At 38.1% G+C, this 19324-nt stretch overlaps 2 protein-coding genes and 2 non-coding genes across 5 annotated transcripts in view; 1 reads left to right on the forward strand and 3 right to left on the reverse strand.

Annotated features, from left to right (window-relative positions):
* Positions 1–19324, reverse strand: part of sptbn5 (spectrin, beta, non-erythrocytic 5) — a 74316-nt gene that overhangs the window by 35126 nt on the left and 19866 nt on the right. For both annotated transcript variants that reach the window (XM_049463657.1, XM_049463658.1), the window contains 12 exons: positions 10811–10949; positions 8933–9156; positions 7390–7543; positions 6171–6371; positions 5141–5347; positions 4812–5001; positions 3899–4035; positions 3602–3805; positions 2520–2672; positions 1980–2110; positions 1606–1857; positions 21–308 (listed from right to left, as the gene is read on the reverse strand). In XM_049463657.1, the coding sequence (XP_049319614.1) occupies positions 21–308; positions 1606–1857; positions 1980–2110; positions 2520–2672; positions 3602–3805; positions 3899–4035; positions 4812–5001; positions 5141–5347; positions 6171–6371; positions 7390–7543; positions 8933–9156; positions 10811–10949 (2280 nt within the window). The remainder of the gene's footprint in view (positions 1–20; positions 309–1605; positions 1858–1979; positions 2111–2519; positions 2673–3601; positions 3806–3898; positions 4036–4811; positions 5002–5140; positions 5348–6170; positions 6372–7389; positions 7544–8932; positions 9157–10810; positions 10950–19324) is intronic.
* LOC125781014 (testis-specific serine/threonine-protein kinase 6-like) lies at positions 13569–15272 on the forward strand. Its single transcript, XM_049463663.1, has one exon. It carries the CDS (start codon positions 13622–13624, stop codon positions 14963–14965), a length of 1344 nt encoding a protein of 447 aa, XP_049319620.1. The 5' UTR covers positions 13569–13621; the 3' UTR covers positions 14966–15272.
* On the reverse strand, positions 16041–16113 carry trnav-cac (transfer RNA valine (anticodon CAC)). Its single transcript has one exon. It is a non-coding gene; the product is annotated as a tRNA-Val (tRNA).
* On the reverse strand, positions 19063–19135 carry trnav-aac (transfer RNA valine (anticodon AAC)). Its single transcript has one exon. It is a non-coding gene; the product is annotated as a tRNA-Val (tRNA).

A 19324-nucleotide genomic window follows, 5' to 3' on the forward strand; every position in this document is an offset into this window, starting at 1 on the left:
TTATTGATCTGGTACAAAACCTGGCTCGCTGTTGATCGATCTCCAGCCTCCAGTCCTGATTCTCCTTCAACAGTGCATGAGCAGAACCTACATCAGAGATGTTCTCCTCCTCTAAAAGGCGCTCCTCCATCACCTCAGACCACAGCATCAGGTCTTTGTATTCCTTCTGGAAGAGCTGCAGCCGTCGAGCCTCATCCAGCATGCGTTGCCTGTTGGCAGCTTGGGTCTTGACCTGCCGCAGAAGGTCCTCCAAAGCACGGACCTCCTCCATGATGGCAGCACTCTCTGCAGGGCTGCAGTCCTGCTTCCTACAACGTGAAGAAAAAAATAATTAAAGTGTATTTAAAGTGGCAGTCCGTATTATTTTGTTTCCAAAAATGCAGAAGCATTTCTGAGTGAAGAAGAATATGCCTAATATATTCATTCTAAAAACTGGGGTAACTGGGTTGCTTTTCGCGGGAGTTCTTCTTCTGGCCACATACGTGTCTGCACGTGTCTTTACGTACTTACGTCACACGTACAGCCTCAAAAAAAGAGAATCCAGCTCAGTTTTACTGAACGTTGGCGGCTGGTTGAGCAATGGAGACTTCAGAAGGGGAAACTCGGACCTCAGTAGCTCATTCACCCAGACTAAGGGCTTTTTCACACATGTAGTTGGTTTCTCTGGTCCGAATGAGTTGATGAGTTCGTTTACTTGGAGCGTTTTCTCCCTCTGTTTGGTCTGGTTTCATACAGACATAAATGTAAACGCACCAAAACGCACACCAATAAACCATGCGATCACGCTGTGTCCTCTGATTGGTCAGAGCTCTCTGGCGTGGGAGAAAATATATATATATACACATATACGAAAAAGTATATGTAAAAAATATAGCGAAAAGATTCTGTGTTCCAGCGTGTATATCTGTGCTTTAGCACTGAACGCTGAAACTCTGTGCTTTTAAACACAGTGTTTCTATGTGCAGCGCTGATGTAAACATAGAGAACCGAATCAAGCAGCTGTGAGCAGTGAACTCAACACAGACCACGTGTGTAAACAGCATGGACACAGTGTTTGTTCATAGCTGTGGTAATCAGCGTTATCTAGACAGACAGACAGACAGATAGATAGATTTTAGTTTAGCTCAAAAACATTTATTTAATTATTTATTTAAAATCTGGGTCGGATCGAGACTGGATTACGTTCTCACCAAAGCGAACCGCTTGATCCGGTTCGTTTGATCTGCACCCGAGTGCGATTACTGTTTTCACACCTGCTCAATCGAACCGCACTAAAGTTACAAACGGAGCAGAGTTCGTTTTAACCGGACCAAAGAATGCTGGTGTGAAAACGCCCTAAAAAGTAACAATGAAGTAAAGTTTCTGACTGAGCGCTCTCTCTCTCTGAACATAACCTGGAATCGGATTCATCCACTCTGAAAGGAGACCGCATCACACCCGCCCAGTTTAAAAAGATTCTTCCACATGTTCGGTGCGCTTTAATAAAACGCTATAAATGTGCATTGGATGGGATGGATGGACGTATGGAGGCAAAAATAAGACATAATGAAGATAATAAACAAGAATATAAACATATAAATATATGACTTTTTAAAGAACACCCACATTTTAGCCACACTCTTCAGGTATTCTATCTTCCTCTCCAGAGCTTCTATCTCCCTCTCAGCCTGGGCTTGGCTGCGTTCCTCAGCCTGCAGAGATGAAGCGGAACTCCCAACATCTGGAGTATCCAGTTGGTCCAGCTTCTCCAGCAGCTGGGCTTTGGCCTCGTCACAGGTGTGCAGGAAGGACTTGATATCTGCTGAGCTGAGGAGCTCATGAGCTCGCTCATCCTTTAGAGCCTGAATCTTCTCCCACCTGAAGAGCAAATATTCAGAATATCACTTACAGCTGTTCAGTTATTAATGTTTTTTTTCTGGATTTTGGTTTATAATGATAGAAAGAAGAAAGATCTACACTAGTTGTTTCATTTATCCTACCTGTCAGTGACCTGGGCTTGTCTGGACTGAATATCTCTCTTTTTGCTGTGCTGTTTCTTCACAAGTTCCTCGCCCTGTTTGGTGATGTCATCGAGCTGACCCTTCCCACTGGCCAGCTCTGTAAGAAAATTCTACATACAGATATAAAGATTCAATATGTCTGTTTTAGATTAGAATTACCACCTAGAATTACCATGAGCTCTGATCTTATGCAGCAAAAAAAAATAATTTTTATCCCAAACACCAGGAGGGTGAAGACTAGCACATGCCTCCTCCGATACATGTGAAGTCAGACTCCGCCTCTTTTTGAGCAAACTCGGAGGAAAGCGCAGCGACTCGGTTCCGATACATCAGCTCACAGACGCAGCCTTATGCTGATCCACATCACCCTTTGGAGTGATGAGGGGAAAAGCGCCATCTACTGTACCCACCCAGACAGAGCAAGACCAATTGTGCTCTCTCAGGGCTCTGGCAGCTGATGGCAAGCTGCATGACTGGGATTCAAACTCAAGCATAGTGCTTGCTATGTATTTTACTCACCTCATACTTGGCCTGAACAACCTCGATGTTGTCAGCGTTGGAGCTGAAGGTGTTGAGAACGTTTTCTTTGTCCTCCATCCAGGACTCAAACTCATCACAGGCATTGTAGAACCGATGCAGCTGAGCGGTTTCATCCAAGATCTTCCTCTTCGACTAACGGAAACAAAATTCAGACAATTCAAGATTCAGAGATAGTAAAGCTACTATTTGATGACATAACAAAAAATGCAACATAGTTTTAATAAAAAACATTTTTTTCTCGGTTTATCAAATATACCTTAATAGTATTGAACATACAGTACCAGTCAAATGTCAATGTTTTGATTTTTTTCCTATATTGTAAATTAATACTGAAGTCATCCAGGTCATAAAGAAACATATAAGGAATCGTGTAGTAAATTAAAAGTGTTAAAATACTCTGTGAAGGGCTGGGGGAGCTGTTAACTGGTGGTTTCTGAGGCTGGTAACTCTGATAAACTTATCCTGTGTAACAGAGGTAACTCCTGCTCTTCCTTTCCAGCTCTTCTTGCTCTTCCTTGCTCGTCCTTATAAGAGCCAGTTTCATCATAATGTTATGATAGTCTTTGCGACAAGCCTTTGGGGGCAAAGCTATGATCTGGGGTTTCTGCAGTTGGTCTGCAGGTTTAGGTTCAGCAACAGTATGTGCTGAAAGAATGAGGAAAGCTGACTACCTGAATATACTGAATATAGACCAGGTTATTCCTGGATCAATAGATTTTTTCTTCCCTGACGAACACGGCCATATTCCAACATGACAATTCCAGGATTCATGGGACTGGAATTGTGAAAGAGTTCAGGGAGCATGAGATCATCATTTATCATTTTCACACATGGATTGAGAGAGAGAGAGTTCACCACAGAGTCCAGATCTTAACCTCATTGAGAATCTTTGGGATGTGCTGGATGGAGAAGAGCTGCTTTGTGCAGTGGTCAGACTCCATAATAAATCTTGTGACGGTGCAGAAGATCCAACCATATATTAGTGTGTGAACTTCTTTTTGGTGGAGACTCTGTGTTTTGGCCAGGCAGTGTATATGTGATCTATGGTTGGTAGTACTCACCTGTGCTAGCTGATAGAGGCTGTTAAAATCTTTTTCTAGGTTGCTCTGAGTAGACTCTATGGTGTCTTTCTGGAAGTGTGGATCAGGTATTGATGCGGTGGTGATTTCAGCTGTGCCCCGTCGCATGGAACGAGTGCGGCGAGGCCGGCTCACCTTCCTCGTCTGGGTCTCTGGAACCCCATTTACAGGCGCAGGTGGAGCTTGCTGTGTTTTAAATAATATTAAATATTAAATAACAGAAGAAGCATGAAGATTGCAAACTGTTCTAGTTTTCGAGTGTCTGGTGGTGATGCTTACAGCTGTAGGCAGCTCTGTAATGTATGTAGAAGGCACTAATTGTTCATTTCCTTTACTGTCTCGCACAAGAAGTTTATCATCTTTCTCTCTGCTGAGAATTCTCAACATTTCCCCACGATCCCAGGTTATATTCACACCTGAGGGCACAAATATTGGTTACACAGCATTTAATAAGATTCCTTATTAACTAAAGGAGCAGCATACAGTGGCTTTTTACATTTTGTCACATTACAACCACAAAATTAAATGTATTTTATTGAGATTTTGAGTGATAAGCCAACACAAAGTAGCACATCATTGTGAAGTGGAACAAAAATGATGCTTTTAAAATTTGAATCGAATAAAACTTTCACTGTAATTACAGTAACTACAGCTACAAGTCTATTGGGGTTTCTCTCTAGCAGCTTTGCGCATCTAGAGACTGAGATTTGTGCCCATTCTTCTTTGCAAAACACCTCAACCAGCTCAGCCAGGTTGGATAAAGAGCAATTTTCACATCTTTCTACAGAAGCTTAACGAAATTTAGGCCTTTTAGGACTTTGACGGGGCCATTCTAACACATGAATATTCTTTTATCTAAACCATTCCACTGTAGCTCTGGCTATATGTTTTGGGTCATTGTCTTGCTGGAAGGTAAATCTCCTTCCCAGGCTGAATTCAGAGAACTTTCCAGCCTTCAAAAGGTTTTCTTTCAGGATTAAATTGTATTTATCTCCATCCACCTTCCTATTATCTCTGACCATCTTCCCTGTCCCTGCTGAAGAAAAGCATCCCCAAAGCATGATGCTGCCACCACCATGTTTCACAGCGGGGATGGTGTGTTCGGGGTAAAATCTTACAGTACATTTAAGATTGGGGTTGTAAGGTGAAACACTATGTGCCAAAATAGCATTTCAAGATTATATATTGTTACCTCTGTATTTGAACCTAATTTTGGCATTAAACTCTGGTATCTGTTGTACTGGAGAAGGTTTTGGTGAAGTTTCAGCTGCCTTGAAGCTTCCTTTGCCTTTAATTAAACTTCTTCCTTTCTCCTTCACTGTCTGTCCTTCATCTCCTGATGAATCACTATAGTGCACCATCTTGCTCTGCTGAGGTTCGGTCTGTATGATTAAAAAATCATGCTTTAAACAGCATCTTTAGTACATTTCTGTCAATTATATTATCCAGACTAAAAGAAAATCCCTATGATGATGAATACTGAAGTTATTGAACTGTTATTAAATTGTTATAATTACTTACAGTTAGTGGAGCGAGCTGGGCAGCACTTTTAGCCTGCTCTCCGAGTCTGTTCACCTCTGAAGCATATGCCTCCATGTCTTTCTCCAATCTTTGGTGGCGCTGGAGCAGGGCACCAGTGCTTAACTCGTCTTTCCCATAATCCTCAGCAGTAAGGAGGGGTTTACGATCATTTAACCATGAATTAGCTTCTGCTGCATCTGCAAAATACTGTAAGAGGAAAAAATATACAGTTTAAACAAACTACACAGCAAAAACATGCTTTTTGTTAGCAACCAAGTGAGTCTGCGGTTTCACAAGATGAAAAACTGGGTAATTTGTGACCCTAAAGCACATTTAAACAAGGCAGCTTCATTTTGGAATAAAGTTTTGTGGACTAATGAAGCTAAAATTGAGTTATTGGAGGGCGGTTATTTTTGCATGGAGGAAAAAGAAAACACAGCATTCCAAGATAAACACTTTACTGCTCTCAGTAAATACTTCACTGGGATCAGTGCAGGTACTGGGAATCTTGTTAAAGTTGAGGGTCGCATGGATTTCAGTCAATATCAGCAGATTCTTCAGAACAATGTTCAAGAATCAGTGAAAAAAGCTGAAGTTCAAGCGCCGGGGCTGGATCCTTCAACAAGACAACGACCCAAAACACTAAACACTAAACACTAAACACTAAACACTGCTCAAAATCTACTAAGAGTAGTTTGTTTAAACTATCTATGCTTGGAAACCATCTAACCTGACTGAACTGGAGATGTTTGTTTTGTAAAGAAGAATGGTCCAAAATACCCTCAACCAGAAGCCAGACTCTCATTAGAAGCTGTAGGAAGCGCTAAGAGGCTGCTATTTCCGCAAAAGGAGGATCTACTAAATATTGATGTATTTTTTTTAATGATAGATTTAAGTAAAATTACTGATCTGAACAACCAATGATTTATAAAGGACAATCATGAAAATGATCAGGGATGGCCAAACTTTTTTATACCACAGTACATAATAAATGTCCTTTCTTTCACACATAGTTAGAAAGAGTTTGAACCTGTTTGATGACACTGGCTGCATGCAGTCTGTTCTTGCGGTTGGAGACTTGGTCCCTGAGCTGCTGCCACTGCTTCTGCAAAGTCCGAATCCATTTCTGGATATCCCTCTCATTGGGGTGTCTCCCTCTGCATAGATCCTCACCCCTCGACACGACTCCAGAGCACAGAGACTCCTGAGACTGCACCTCTGCTTCCAAAGCCTATAAATAAACAAGATTAGATTATTGCACTTTTAAACAAGAAAAAACACATAGAAACTAATATGACACAACACACTTTATCGACTTGCAGTTTTTGCAACATGATTTGGACTAGCTGCTCAATCTCTACTACAGACTACATCCAAATTTATAGGAACTCTAACTGCTTTCATTGCTGGTGCTGCTATACACCTGACTATATTAGACCTGTGTGGATGTATAATGACTTTTAACCTTTATTTAAAATCTGTATGACCAGTGGTTGAATGTTGAATGTGGTCCTCCCAAGGTTTCTTCCAGTGCTACACAATGGTGGACATGACCCTGCCACAATTTCTATGTAGCTGTGTTGCTGCCACTAATTTCTATTTAACCCTTGTGTGGTGTTCATATTTTTGTTACTCGTTTACTTTGTTACTTGTATTTAATTGAGCAAAATTAAGCAATTTTACATTAAAATGCTTTACACATGCTTGCTTCACCTAAACTGCAAGCAATATAAACAGCTTACATGGTTAATATTTGCCCTTTACCTTTCTTATGTTACATTTCTTTCAAAAAGTGCTACTCTTTTTTTATTAGTTTTTAATAAAATGTAAAAGAAAATGAATTAAACTCAAGATATGAGTAGAAAATTTGTTTAGTTTCAAATTTACAAATGAAGCAATGTTTATTAGCCCTTGGCCAAACATACTGTATGTAATATAAATGTGTAGGGGGGGGGGGGGGTGTACAGTGTGTGTTTATCGAAAATGTGTTTTGATTTATGTTTTTCACAAAAAATGAGCCAATGCCAATGAGTTTGAGTTAGAACAAATATTTTTTTAGTATCATTTGATGAAAAATGAAAACGGGTCCCACAGACCCGAACACCACACAAGGGTTAAGTTAATGTTTCTCATGAAATAGTAAAATAACTCACTCTCTATTTTGTTCTGAATAAAATATGACTTTAAGATTTGCAAATCATCGTATTCATTGTTTTAAGTACAAGAGGCCTCTTTAGATTGGTACAAACCTTATGATTTTGAATGGCTTGTTCAATCTGGCTAAGGTCTCTTCCCAAAGATGCTGCTTGCACCAGAAGCCACTTCTCATAGATCCACGCTTCCACCTCCTCACAGTCATGGAAGAACTCGAAGAGTTTCAGCTGACCTTCCAGGTTTTTCCTCCTTTTACACAAAATCAGAGAGTTTATCAAACTACTCAATAAAAAAAAACACAAACCCATTACCCTGCGTTCACACTAGAACACGACGAGTCGCTCGTGTCACCCTGCGTTTATCGCTTGTGAGCGTGTCAAAGCTCAACGTGTGCGTGTGTATTAAGATCAAGCTTTTGACAAAAAAAAGGCAACAAAAAATTGATCAAATGTGTGTTTGAATTAAATATGTATTTGTTAAATTAAATAACTAAATTAACTAAATTAAGATTACTAAAATGGCTAAAAATTAATTGTTTTTAATAAGACATGGTGAATGTTTATACATGTATATATATATATATAACATATTATATATATAACATTCACCATCCAGTGAGTTTTATTTCCGCTTGAAAAATATACATTTTGGAGGAAGAAAATATGGTATAATAAATATAAGCCATTGCTTGGCCACTTTATTCTGCAGCTTAATAGACTTAATAGGCCGTTTCTGTGATTTACCTGCACTGGAAATGATGGTAGGAACTAGGGGTGTGCTATATAGTATCGTACACAATAATATATTATACCCTGAAATATCGTGCCATAACACTCACCCCTAATTATCAAATCAGGGTACTATTTTTTGCCTGTTTTAAGCAAAAGAAAAATTCACACTGTTCTCATTTCCTATTATATATCTTTTAGAGACAGATTATATCGGTTCAGTATCATCTATTTTACTTTAATCCTGGATATATGGAGATATATGGATATATATATTTGGAGTGTAATATTATTAGTAGTATCGTGACATTCTGAATCGTTGATTCTGTTACAAATCTGATAAAATTCTTTTTTTTTTTTAAATATCTTAGTTGGTGTAGGTGTTCAATAGCATATCATATACAATAATACAATGTAAGTTTTGTTTTGTTGCAGTAGTGTATTTTTTATTATTTTGTCATATCACCAAGAGTATCGTTATCGCGATAATGCCATGAAATATCGTGATATTATTTTAGGGCCATATCGCCCACCCTCTAGTAGGAACCAAATGCGAAAGGAACCAAAAGTTCAGAGAGCAGAAGCTTCAGGACCTCGGACAGCCTTGTATGTGATAGGTCCAAATAAATGCTAGAAGCCAATCGGGTTAGAATGCTGTTTCATCGCATTATAATTAATTTGTATAAAGTTGAGAAAATTTCAACTCTGTGTCGCTTGTCGCTCTGCCGCTTTGTCAAATCGACCCCCGCCATAGGAAATTAATGGTCACCTGTCGCACTGTTGCTTTCCAGTGTGAATGACGCAGGGTTAAGGAAATGCCACATTTTAGCCTTTAGCAATATTTAGAATTATTTATATGAAGCTATAAATCTATTGAGTAAAAAAGAAAAGTTGAACTGAAAGACGACACCTGTTCTTGCTGAAAGTCAGGAGGGAGTTGTACTGGGTATTGAGATCTCTGACTCGGCTCTGAACCTGAGACACATCCCTGTGTTTCCCCCGTAAGGCACTGCTGCTGATGGAGCTCAATGTTTCTCCAAGAGAGGAGATCTGAGTGTCCAACAGATCCTGCTTCTGCAGCAGATCCACCACCTCTGGCAACTGCTTCCCCAAATCAGAAGATTCTGCCTGAGCCTAAAATTAAAACAACACAGTAAACAGAGGCTAATATACAGGGGTTGGACAATGAAACTGAAACACCTGGTTTTCGACCACAATAAATTATTGTGGTGACGGACAGTTCTGGTGGAAACAGGAGAGTTGAGGTGCACATTGAATTCTGCCATGATTTGATCAGCCGTGATTTTATGGAGTTTTTTGGATACAATCCGGGTTAGCACCCGAACATCCCTTTCAGACAGCTTCCTCTTACAGCGTCCACAGTTAATCCTGTTGGATGTGGTTGGTCCTTCTTGGTGGTATGCTGACATTACCCTGGATACCGTGGCTCTTGATGCATCACAAAGACTTGCTGTCTTGGTCACAGATGCTCCAGCAAGACGTGCACCAACAATTTGTCCTCTTTTGAACTCTGTTATGTCACCCATAATGTTATAGTGTGCATTTCAATATTTTGAGTAAATCTGAGCTCTTCCCCTGCTAATTGAACCTTCACACTCTTACTGTTCTTACTGGTGCAATAATGTGCAATTAATGAAGATTGGCCACCAGGCTGCTCCAATTTAACCATGAAACCTCCCACACTAAAATGATGACAGGTGTCCAAGTTTCATTGTCCAACCCCTGCATTTTCCGATACAATTTAAACAATTTAAGCAGAGAAACAATACAACACACATAATCCCACACTATATCAAACCTTATCAAACCATAGTGCATGAAGCTGATGCTTTTATATTCAAATCAATGCAGCTTTTTACATCAGCCACAAGCATCATGCAACACTGAGCCTGAATCACAAAAACATACTTTATGTCTGCAAAATAATGTACTTTTGTTGGATCGACAATCTATGGGCCAAGAGATACACCAACAAACATCTCTATATATATTGTATCTATAAACTGAACTGCTTGAATTTTTGCACCAGGAGTAAAGCAGCATAAAGTTATACAAAAGCAGTGTGTAAGACTGGTGGAGGAGAACATGTCTGGTTCTGTGATTAAAAACCAGGGTTATTCCACCAAATATTGATTTCTGAACTCTTAAAACTTTATGAATATGAACTTTTTTGCTTTGCATTATTTAAGGTCTTTTGTTATTTCAGCCATTTCTCATTTTCTGCAAATAAATGCTCTAAATGGCAATATTTTTATTTGGATTTTGGGAGAAATGTTGTCTGTAGTTTATAGATTTTTTTAGTTTAAAGTTTTACTGATTCAGAAAATGGAGTGGTCTCTTTTTTCTATTCTATTTTCTTTCAGAGCTGATGTATGTAGTATAGAGTACTTGAGTAAATAAAATATATAAGTTCAGGAAAATCTTAATCTCAAACATATATATATATATATATATATATATATATATATATATATATATATATATATTTATATATATGTATATGTATTTGTTAAGTTTACTGTACTTATTATAGTTCATCATTATATTACATGAACCTTTTATGAGGTAATCGGTTACAACATAAGTTTGGAGTTTAGTCAACTTATTGTGTTTTACAGTGTAGTAAATGACATTAGGTTTCAGATACATTTTTGGGGGGTTATTTAATTGTACTGTACTTTTAGTATTAAACTGGAGGTGTACATTCCAATGGAAAAAGTATAGCTGAAAGTAAATGACAATGTAACTATAGATGAATTCTAAAAACCTGCAAATCCTTGAGGTCTTGTGAGATCAGCTCGATATCTTTAAGGACAGCCAGCGTGTTCACAACATCTCCAACTGACTCTCTTTGCTGCTGCATCTGCCGGAGCAAAACCTGCCATTTGTTGGAGATTTTCTTTTCCCTGTTACACACAAACAGACAAACACATTTCAGATACAGTTAAATCATATTTGCTTTCTCTGAAGTCCTGTTCTCAGAGTACATATTATCTATGGAGTAAAAAAAAAAACATTACAAAGATTTTAAGTTTCATGTAAAACAATAGTCACAAATGTAATGAAGTTTGTAACTGTTTAAACCACTAAACCCATGTAAAAAACAAATTCACTACATCTGTATTTAGCGGCCACGTGGAAACTGTGGACTGGTGTTGTAGTACTCAAGTCCAGTCTCAGTCTCGAGATCATAAACGAGCGGTCTCAACCTTGCTTGGAATCTGTCTTGAGGCCTCTGGACTCTGTGTGAGTCAAATTTTATTAAACCACAGTTAGTTCCAACCCTGCGATGTGATTGGCTGAGAGGTGTTCTATGAGTGCCGTTATCAGCCGGTAATGCACTGTAACCGAAGCTCTCCATGTATTACTCCGCCACATACCGGTGACCTAGAAAAGGTGCAGCGCTTACAAGCCAAACGGCGCAGCTACAAACAGAGCAGCAATGGAACTATTTTAACTGGCGGAGTGTTAATAACCAAACAGATCGTACTTTCTCCTCCTCTTTAACTCAAAATCTTTCAATAAACAGCGATAATTAGGCCTGTCACGATAAGATTTTTTTTTGTAGACGATATATTGTCCCAGAGATTATTGCAATACACAACATATTTAGCAATTTTAAGACTATTAAATGCCACTGACATAATGATAACAGAATAGCGTAAAAAAGCATTTATACACTTTTTGAAGACAACAAAATTTGATTAAATCATTTATTATAATTAGTTTGGGAATTATATACTTATTTATTCACCTACTTTAGTCCACTCTATGTGTATGGAGTCACAGTTATTGAAGCATGACTGGCTAAAATACTGTTAACTGTATATATATATATATATATATATGTGAACAAACAAACAAATAAACAAACACAATAGGATTTAACAGGAGTCCTCCTTGATTTGACTCAATTTTTTGTGAGGGGAAGGTTCATTTTTTCAAATTAGATGGTTAATTAGATTTTTAAAATCTCAGTTGTTTTTTTTTTTGCTAACTTTAGAGGACTTAAATACCTATCCATGAAGTTGTCCAGAAAGCTGTCTGCTCTTAAATTAAGATAAAATCATTACCTCTGATATATCTGTGTAAGTTAATCCTTAACGTGTAACAGTTTGTTCTGCTTTAATATACAAATTAAAGTAAAATAAACAGTAGCTGTGACTACCCATTAAAGTAGTGCAAAACACAGAACCAACTTCCAGCCCCAATAATCCATAGACTTCTTATACATAGATGCAGCATACCCTGCCCTCTGGCGTGCCTGCGTGGCCGCCATATTGGAGGAGGCAACCCTGCTCCCCGAGTGCATTAATATTAATATTACAGTATTTACACACAGACCACTTCAGTTAACCTACGGAGAACATTTCTCTTTGTTAGCTGTCATTAATCAGGACAACATGTGATCCATGTGATAATAATATGTATAGTGTACATAACCTGTGTTAATGTGTGGTGTTTAAAATGATTTTGCTGCCTCCACATGGCCAAAAAAAAAAATAAATAAATAAATAAATAAATAATAATAATAATAATAATAATAATAATAATAATAGTATTTGTTTAGTTCTTGTGTGTATTGTTGTTCATATATTACTAAAGTGTAACATACACTGTTTATTATATTATATACAAATAAATATATGTGGCATTCCACCTAATGAGTGCCAGCTGCTTGTTGAAACTACATCTTAAACTTATTTTGTTTATCTTTTTTGAACTCTGAACCTTAACTTCTTAAGTTAAATATTATGGATTTATTATGAACAAATATATTTTTAAAGCATGAATGGGATTTGGACTCACACAACAATGCAAAAAAATACATCTCATACACGGATTTTAGTTCACAGTTAATAGTTAAGAGTGGAAACAGGTAACAAATGCAATTTTTTTCCAATGTTTTAAGTAGTTCTTATTAATGCTTTTAATTACATATCTTACTTTTGCAAGTAGTTCGATGTACAATACACTATGCGTAATTTCAAAGTAATTTTGTATATGTAAAATACAAAGACACACACACACACACACACACACACACACACATATGATGTCTATGCAATAAACAGTAGGTTTGGGAAGTTAATGAACAGCCTATTGGTTCCATCTACAGGCCAGAGTGGGTAATTACCTGATCCCCCCCAAACAACACCCCCCCCCTCCCAACATATATATATATATATATATATATATATATATATATATATATATATATATATATATTCCATTTGTAAGAGTGTGTGTGGTGTTTTAAATTATTTTTGCACTGTTTATTATATTATATACATATGCATATATGGGGCATTCCACCTAATGGGTGCCAGCTGCATATGTACACACGTAGAGAGAGAAAGAGACAGAGACATATGTGACGTCACACATTTGGTCCCACGTGAGGCATATGACGTCATCGAGCGATGATATACTTCGTTCGATGACGTCATATGCCTCACGAATAATGCAAAGATATATATATATATATTCGGCCGCGCTCTCACGCTCTTTGCATTATTCGGAATTCAGTGTGCTTGGCGAGGCCGTTTGCTCCGGCATAATTCGAGTTTAATTTGTCATGCGTTGGTTTGCGTCGGCCATGCGTTGGTTTAAGTATTTTTTCAGTTTATTACGCCAGCCGGAGATCGATGAAACCGACACAATGAAGTTCCTGGGCTTCGAGGTGTGCGGCGTGATCGGTTCTGGGGGTTTCGGCGTCGTTAAACTGGCCAAGTCAAAAAAGCATAAATCATACGTGGCTATTAAAACGATGGACTGCAGGTGGGTGGCTTTGAGGTCCCAATATTCAGTTCTGGAGGTGGAAATCGACATCATCAGCAAAATAAGGCATCCACACATCGTGCACGTTTATGAAGTGATTAGGGTGTGGGACAAAGAGGTGTACATCGTAATGGAAGCAGCCCAGTCATCTCTGGGGGAGGTACTAAAAACCGGGCCTATCCCCAGTCACACAGCTAGACGGTGGTTCTCTCAGCTCGTCAGTGCGTTGGACTACATGCACGAGCAGGACATTGTCCACCATGATCTGAAGTGTGACAACATCCTCGTGACCGAAGATTGCAATGTCAAAATAACTGACTTTGGATTGAGTTGCGTTACAAAAGGCTACCCTGAGCTGTGCAACACGTTTTGTGGCACCTTGGGGTACATTTCACCTGAGGTGCATAACAGAGAGGCATATGACGGCAAGAAAAGTGACGTTTGGAGCCTGGGGATAGTGCTGTACGTCATGGTCACCGGGAAGCTTCCCAGCTGTTCACGCAAGAAGAAAGAGCTTGCAAATCTGTTTCCAGATTACGTCGAAGAGTCCTGCCGTGCTTTAATACTGGATATGCTGCAGTTAGATCCGAGTGCTCGGCCTACGGTGAGGAAGCTGTCAAAGCACCCTTGGCTGCAGTCTGACGTGCAGGACACGCCCACTTCTGAAGATGACAGCCCTGAAACGTTCACATCTGAAGATAAATGGTCTGAAACGTTCACATCTGAAGATAAATGGTCTGAAACGTTCACATCTGAAGATGAAGGGTCTGTAACGTTCACATCTGAAGATAAAGGGTCTGAAACGTTCACATCTGAAGATAAATGGTCTGAAACGTTCACATCTGAAGATGAAGGGTCTGTAACGTTCACATCTGAAGATAAAGGGTCTGAAACGTTCACATCTGAAGATGAAGGGTCTGTAACGTTCACATCTGAAGATAAAGGGTCTGAAACGTTCACATCTGAAGATGAAGGGTCTGTAACGTTCACATCTGAAGATGACAGCCCTGAGGAGGAGCACGGGTTTGGCTGCTTAGGCCGCATTCTGCCATTTCAGGCTGTACTTAAAAGGGTAGCAGGTGCTTGTGCTAAAGCCTTCCGGGTATTCCGACAGAGGGTAAAGAGGCTTTTCCGCAAATAAAATAAAGCAAACAAAAAAAGACAATTTATAAATAACATTAAAGAAATGCAGCTAACCAAAAAAGGACAAATAAAATTGAGCAAACCAAAAAAGACCATTTAAATTACATGCAATACAAGAAATGCAGCAAAACAAAAAATAAATAAATAAATTAAATTACATTAAAGTAATGCAGAGCAGTCCCGACCCGCCTCATAAACTGGCTGTTTTCGGGCTGTTTGAATGAGCGAAATCTGTTCAGAGTTATGTTAATTAACATTGCAACTCTGAAGAAGCATAGACCTATTATTTAAGAAAAATGTTTAAGAACAGCTAAACACACACAGCGCTGCAAATCTCACGTGTGCATGCGCCCATTCTACTGGTGCAACTTTTTTAGAGTTTGATTTGTTACTTACAAGATTATAATAGTTTAATTGTTTTCATTATAGTTTAATTTTATTTATTTTTATTTATTTATTTTTTACTTTTTCTCCTTCAATTTAGTTAGTTTTACTTCGTTTTTAGAGTGGGGTTGCTACTTTTTACTAGTTTTTTAATTAGTGCTTAGTTTTAGTTAGTTACTATTAACTTTTATTATTTATTATTAAAGTTATTATTATTATTTCTAGTATTCATTTTTGTTTTGTTTTTTTCATACTAAACATATTCAGGTACTGTCAAACAACTAACTGTCCATAAAAAAACTGTAACAGTCCACAAGCTTAATTGCATAAATACACATCACATCAGAGAGATTTATCAAAGAGCTTTATCAGAGAGCTTTATCAGAGAGCTTTTTAGGAGATTTTTATCAGTTCAGGGTATTCTGGTGTATTCAGGTAAAATTCTCACGTCTGCTTCTCAGATAAATTCATAGCTGTGTGGTGTTTATTTCACACACTCTATCTCCTCCTGTTTCACTACAAAAGTAGTGTTTTTATCTCCCTAGCGCTCTTATTCTAATCACATAAATAATTCTACAGCTTCCTCAGTGTTTTCTGTCGTTATTTTGCGGCTAGCGCGAGCACAGCGAACAAGAGCGAATGCCATGGACCGTGAGGTGCGCGCGCTAGACTTCTGGGAGAATAAACAATGTTTCCGCCCGGTTTCGAACCGGGGACCTTTCGCGTGTGAGGCGAACGTGATAACCACTACACTACAGAAACTTCTTTAAACGAATTTAGAACAGGGGTCTCAAACTCGCGGCGCTGTGTCCAACCAATCAGTGGATCGCAGGAACGGCGACTCATACACATATGCGAGCCTCACACACACAGAGCAGCTGCCTTTTAACCAAGGAGGAGAGATCCGGTGTTCTGTCGAGTTGTGCTACCCTGTCAAACCGCGCTACCCTTTTGTGTATATTTAAAGGTAAATATAGCCGCAAGCGGCAATCATCGGGTTCAAGCACCAACTTGCACAATGGTGCCTACTGGAGCATTGAATGGTGATGTGTAAGAAGGTCTAATATGATTGGAGATGCCCTGTCACATTTAGAAATTATCAAGTTTTTCACCTGTTATTAATGTTGAGCAGAGGCCTTTCAACCTGATCAGTGCTTAAATTCACATGTAAATAGTGAACGTTGTAGGATATTCATTAAGTGAGTTAGAACTAGTCAAAAGGTGTCTACATGTTATTGGTATTGATCAGGTGGCTTCAACCAGAATGTTCACAAAGTGGTATTCAGATTGACCTTTGAACCTTTGCAGAGCAAGCTGAAATGTTTGACCAAACAAGTTTAAATTAACACAAAGGAGTGAATGTTCTGATATGACGTGTAATTACGAAGTTATTATAAATCTAGTTCTGAATTAAATGGCGCTTCATCAAGCACCAACTAGCACAATGGTGCCTACTAGAGCATAGGATGGTGATGTGTAAGAAGGTCTAACACAATTGGAGACATTCTGTCACATTTAGAAATGATCAAAAGTATTTCACCTGTTATTAATGTTGAGAAGAGGCACAAAGGAGTGAATGTTCTGATATGACATGTAATGTCAAGTTATTCTTAATCTAGTTCTGTATTAAATGGCGCTTCATCAGAGTGATATTGTACAGAGGTCTTTAACATTGTGAGATTACAGCAAATACTGCAGAGTTACAGCAATTTAGGTTAGAAATTCCAAGGACGCACAGATTGCTTGATGCCTGGAGAGTATTGTATGTGAAATTTTCACAAATGTTTTTAATGAACATTTACCTAGAGACTCTACAGTGTGCAGCAAGACTGAAATGGAGGTGATAGGCCAAATATCCAGAGAGTAGTTTCAATATAGCTATTTTCAAACAATTAGCAATTATGAATGAACAAAGCACTTTTTAAACATAGTTGTATTGAGAAATTTGTCAGAGCCACTGTACTAAATATGGCAAAAACAATTAGATGTCAAAATAGTACAGCATGATTGACATATACTCGATTTTTTTGGAACAGCGCCCCCCAGTGGGCGGATTGTTTCAGCACTTTGCAGTTCACTACAGTGTCTCCACCTGAACATAACTGCCAAATATCATCCAGATTGGGCAACATTCAGCCTGCCAAAATGTCTGCTGAATGCTGATTGGCTGATGGTGTTCAGCCATGTTGATTGATTAAGTTGCCCTTTGAACATCCTTTAGAGGCTGTATGATAGATTCTGCATGCAAAGTTTCAACTTGCTAGGTTGCACAGTTGCTGAGAAACAGTGCTCCAAATTTACCTCTTGAAGTGAATGGGGCATATATCCGGAAGGACTAATTTGCATATGGCGGCCATATTGTTTGCATATGTCAACTTTTTCTTAATGAATATTGAAGCGCATGCTCTCAAGAGTGTTTTGATACCAAACATGCCAGGATTGGTCAAAATTCCTAGGACTAGTTTGCAAAAGTAGGTTTTGCATATTATGCAAATTAGCAAAAAATCTATATAGACGGAAGTGCATGGTCCAAATTGGAAAGTTGTTGGTATTGACCCAAGGAATCCATCAAAAAAAGAATTTTGAATGTAGGTCTTATGGTTTTTGAGTTATTGAGAAAATTGTGAAAAATGAATTTCCTTGTTTATAGCGCCACCACTTGACCAATCGGTGCCATTTTTGTTGTCCACCGAGATGCACTGATCCTACATCTACCTACCAAGTTTCATTTCTCTATGACTTACGGTTTAGGCTGCACAACTGTTTTTACAGGAGAAAAAGAATAATAATAATAAGAAGAAGAAGAAGAAAAATCTTAGCAAAAACAATAGGGTTCTACGCACCTTCGGTGCTTGAACCCTAAAAATACAAAAGAAGCACAAGATTAGAGAGTTTTTCCAGTAAAAGTTAATGTAGTAAGTAGTAAGTTACTGTTTTTGGATAGCTCAAATCACCGTATGGTAGTAAGAGTTTATTATAATCTGTTTTTTTTTATTTTTTTAGATAATTTATTTTTATTATTGTTATTATTAATTCCCATTACTCTTTGACAGTGTAATGACAGTGAGTCCAGGTTGTTAAACGCACAAAAAATAGAAAAACATAGTTATTATAAAACACATGAGAAATAATTTAATGAATGTAGGGTAGCGCATGCGCAGTGTATTTAGGAAGCGCCTATCGATGAGTAGCATGCGTTGAAGAAAATACTTGTCCTTGTCCTGATGCTACCCAGCCTCACACAGGCTCTACTTCCAGCGGCCCCAGATAAAATAAGTTTGAGACCACTGATTTAGGGGAAGCGAACAGGGGTTCATCGCGACATAAACCATTATGGGGATCCTAGTTAATTAAGATTTACTTGGAACAATCTGTTATATCCAGAGTAATTCTTTTATATTTTCATTTTTTTCAAGACTTTAACAGCCTGATGTATTGTGTTTAAGCCTATATTTAATAGTATAATACACTATTAAATTACATTTTTCCTTGTTATGTTATATTATCTTGTATTATCTTATTTTATCTAACTTTATTCTATTCAAGTCTATTTTAATTTTCTTTTTTTTCCTTTTTATTCTAGCTTTTTTTCCCTTTATATTTAGCTGTGTAACTGCAGCATGCGTTTAAGCATTTAAGGTAGAACGGAAATCTGAATGAGACACTGGTGAAAAAGAAGCTAGCTTTAAGCGTATTAAAAACTATAAACATTGTTTCCGCCCGGTCTCGAACCGGGGACCTTTCGCGTGTTAGGCGAACGTGATAACCACTACACTACGGAAACTCCTGAGGCGTTTCTATTGCTTGTAGACCCCATATTCATTGGGGAACGTCAATAGAAAATTAATGTTATATGTATATTTTTAATGTAATACTCTCAGTTGGTAATGGGTATGTGATTGTAATACAAAAGTAAACTTATACTGTTCTTTTTACAACTGATGGATGTCAAAATACAGCAGCACAATCATAC

This window comes from Astyanax mexicanus, chromosome 14 (genome assembly GCF_023375975.1).
Source record: "Astyanax mexicanus isolate ESR-SI-001 chromosome 14, AstMex3_surface, whole genome shotgun sequence".
Lineage (NCBI taxonomy): Eukaryota > Metazoa > Chordata > Actinopteri > Characiformes > Acestrorhamphidae > Astyanax > Astyanax mexicanus.

Excerpts from the sequence above, each read along its gene's own strand:
- LOC125781014 (XM_049463663.1), top strand. The coding sequence starts at position 13,622 with ATGCGTTGGTTTGCGTCGGCCATGCGTTGGTTTAAGTATTTTTTCAGT.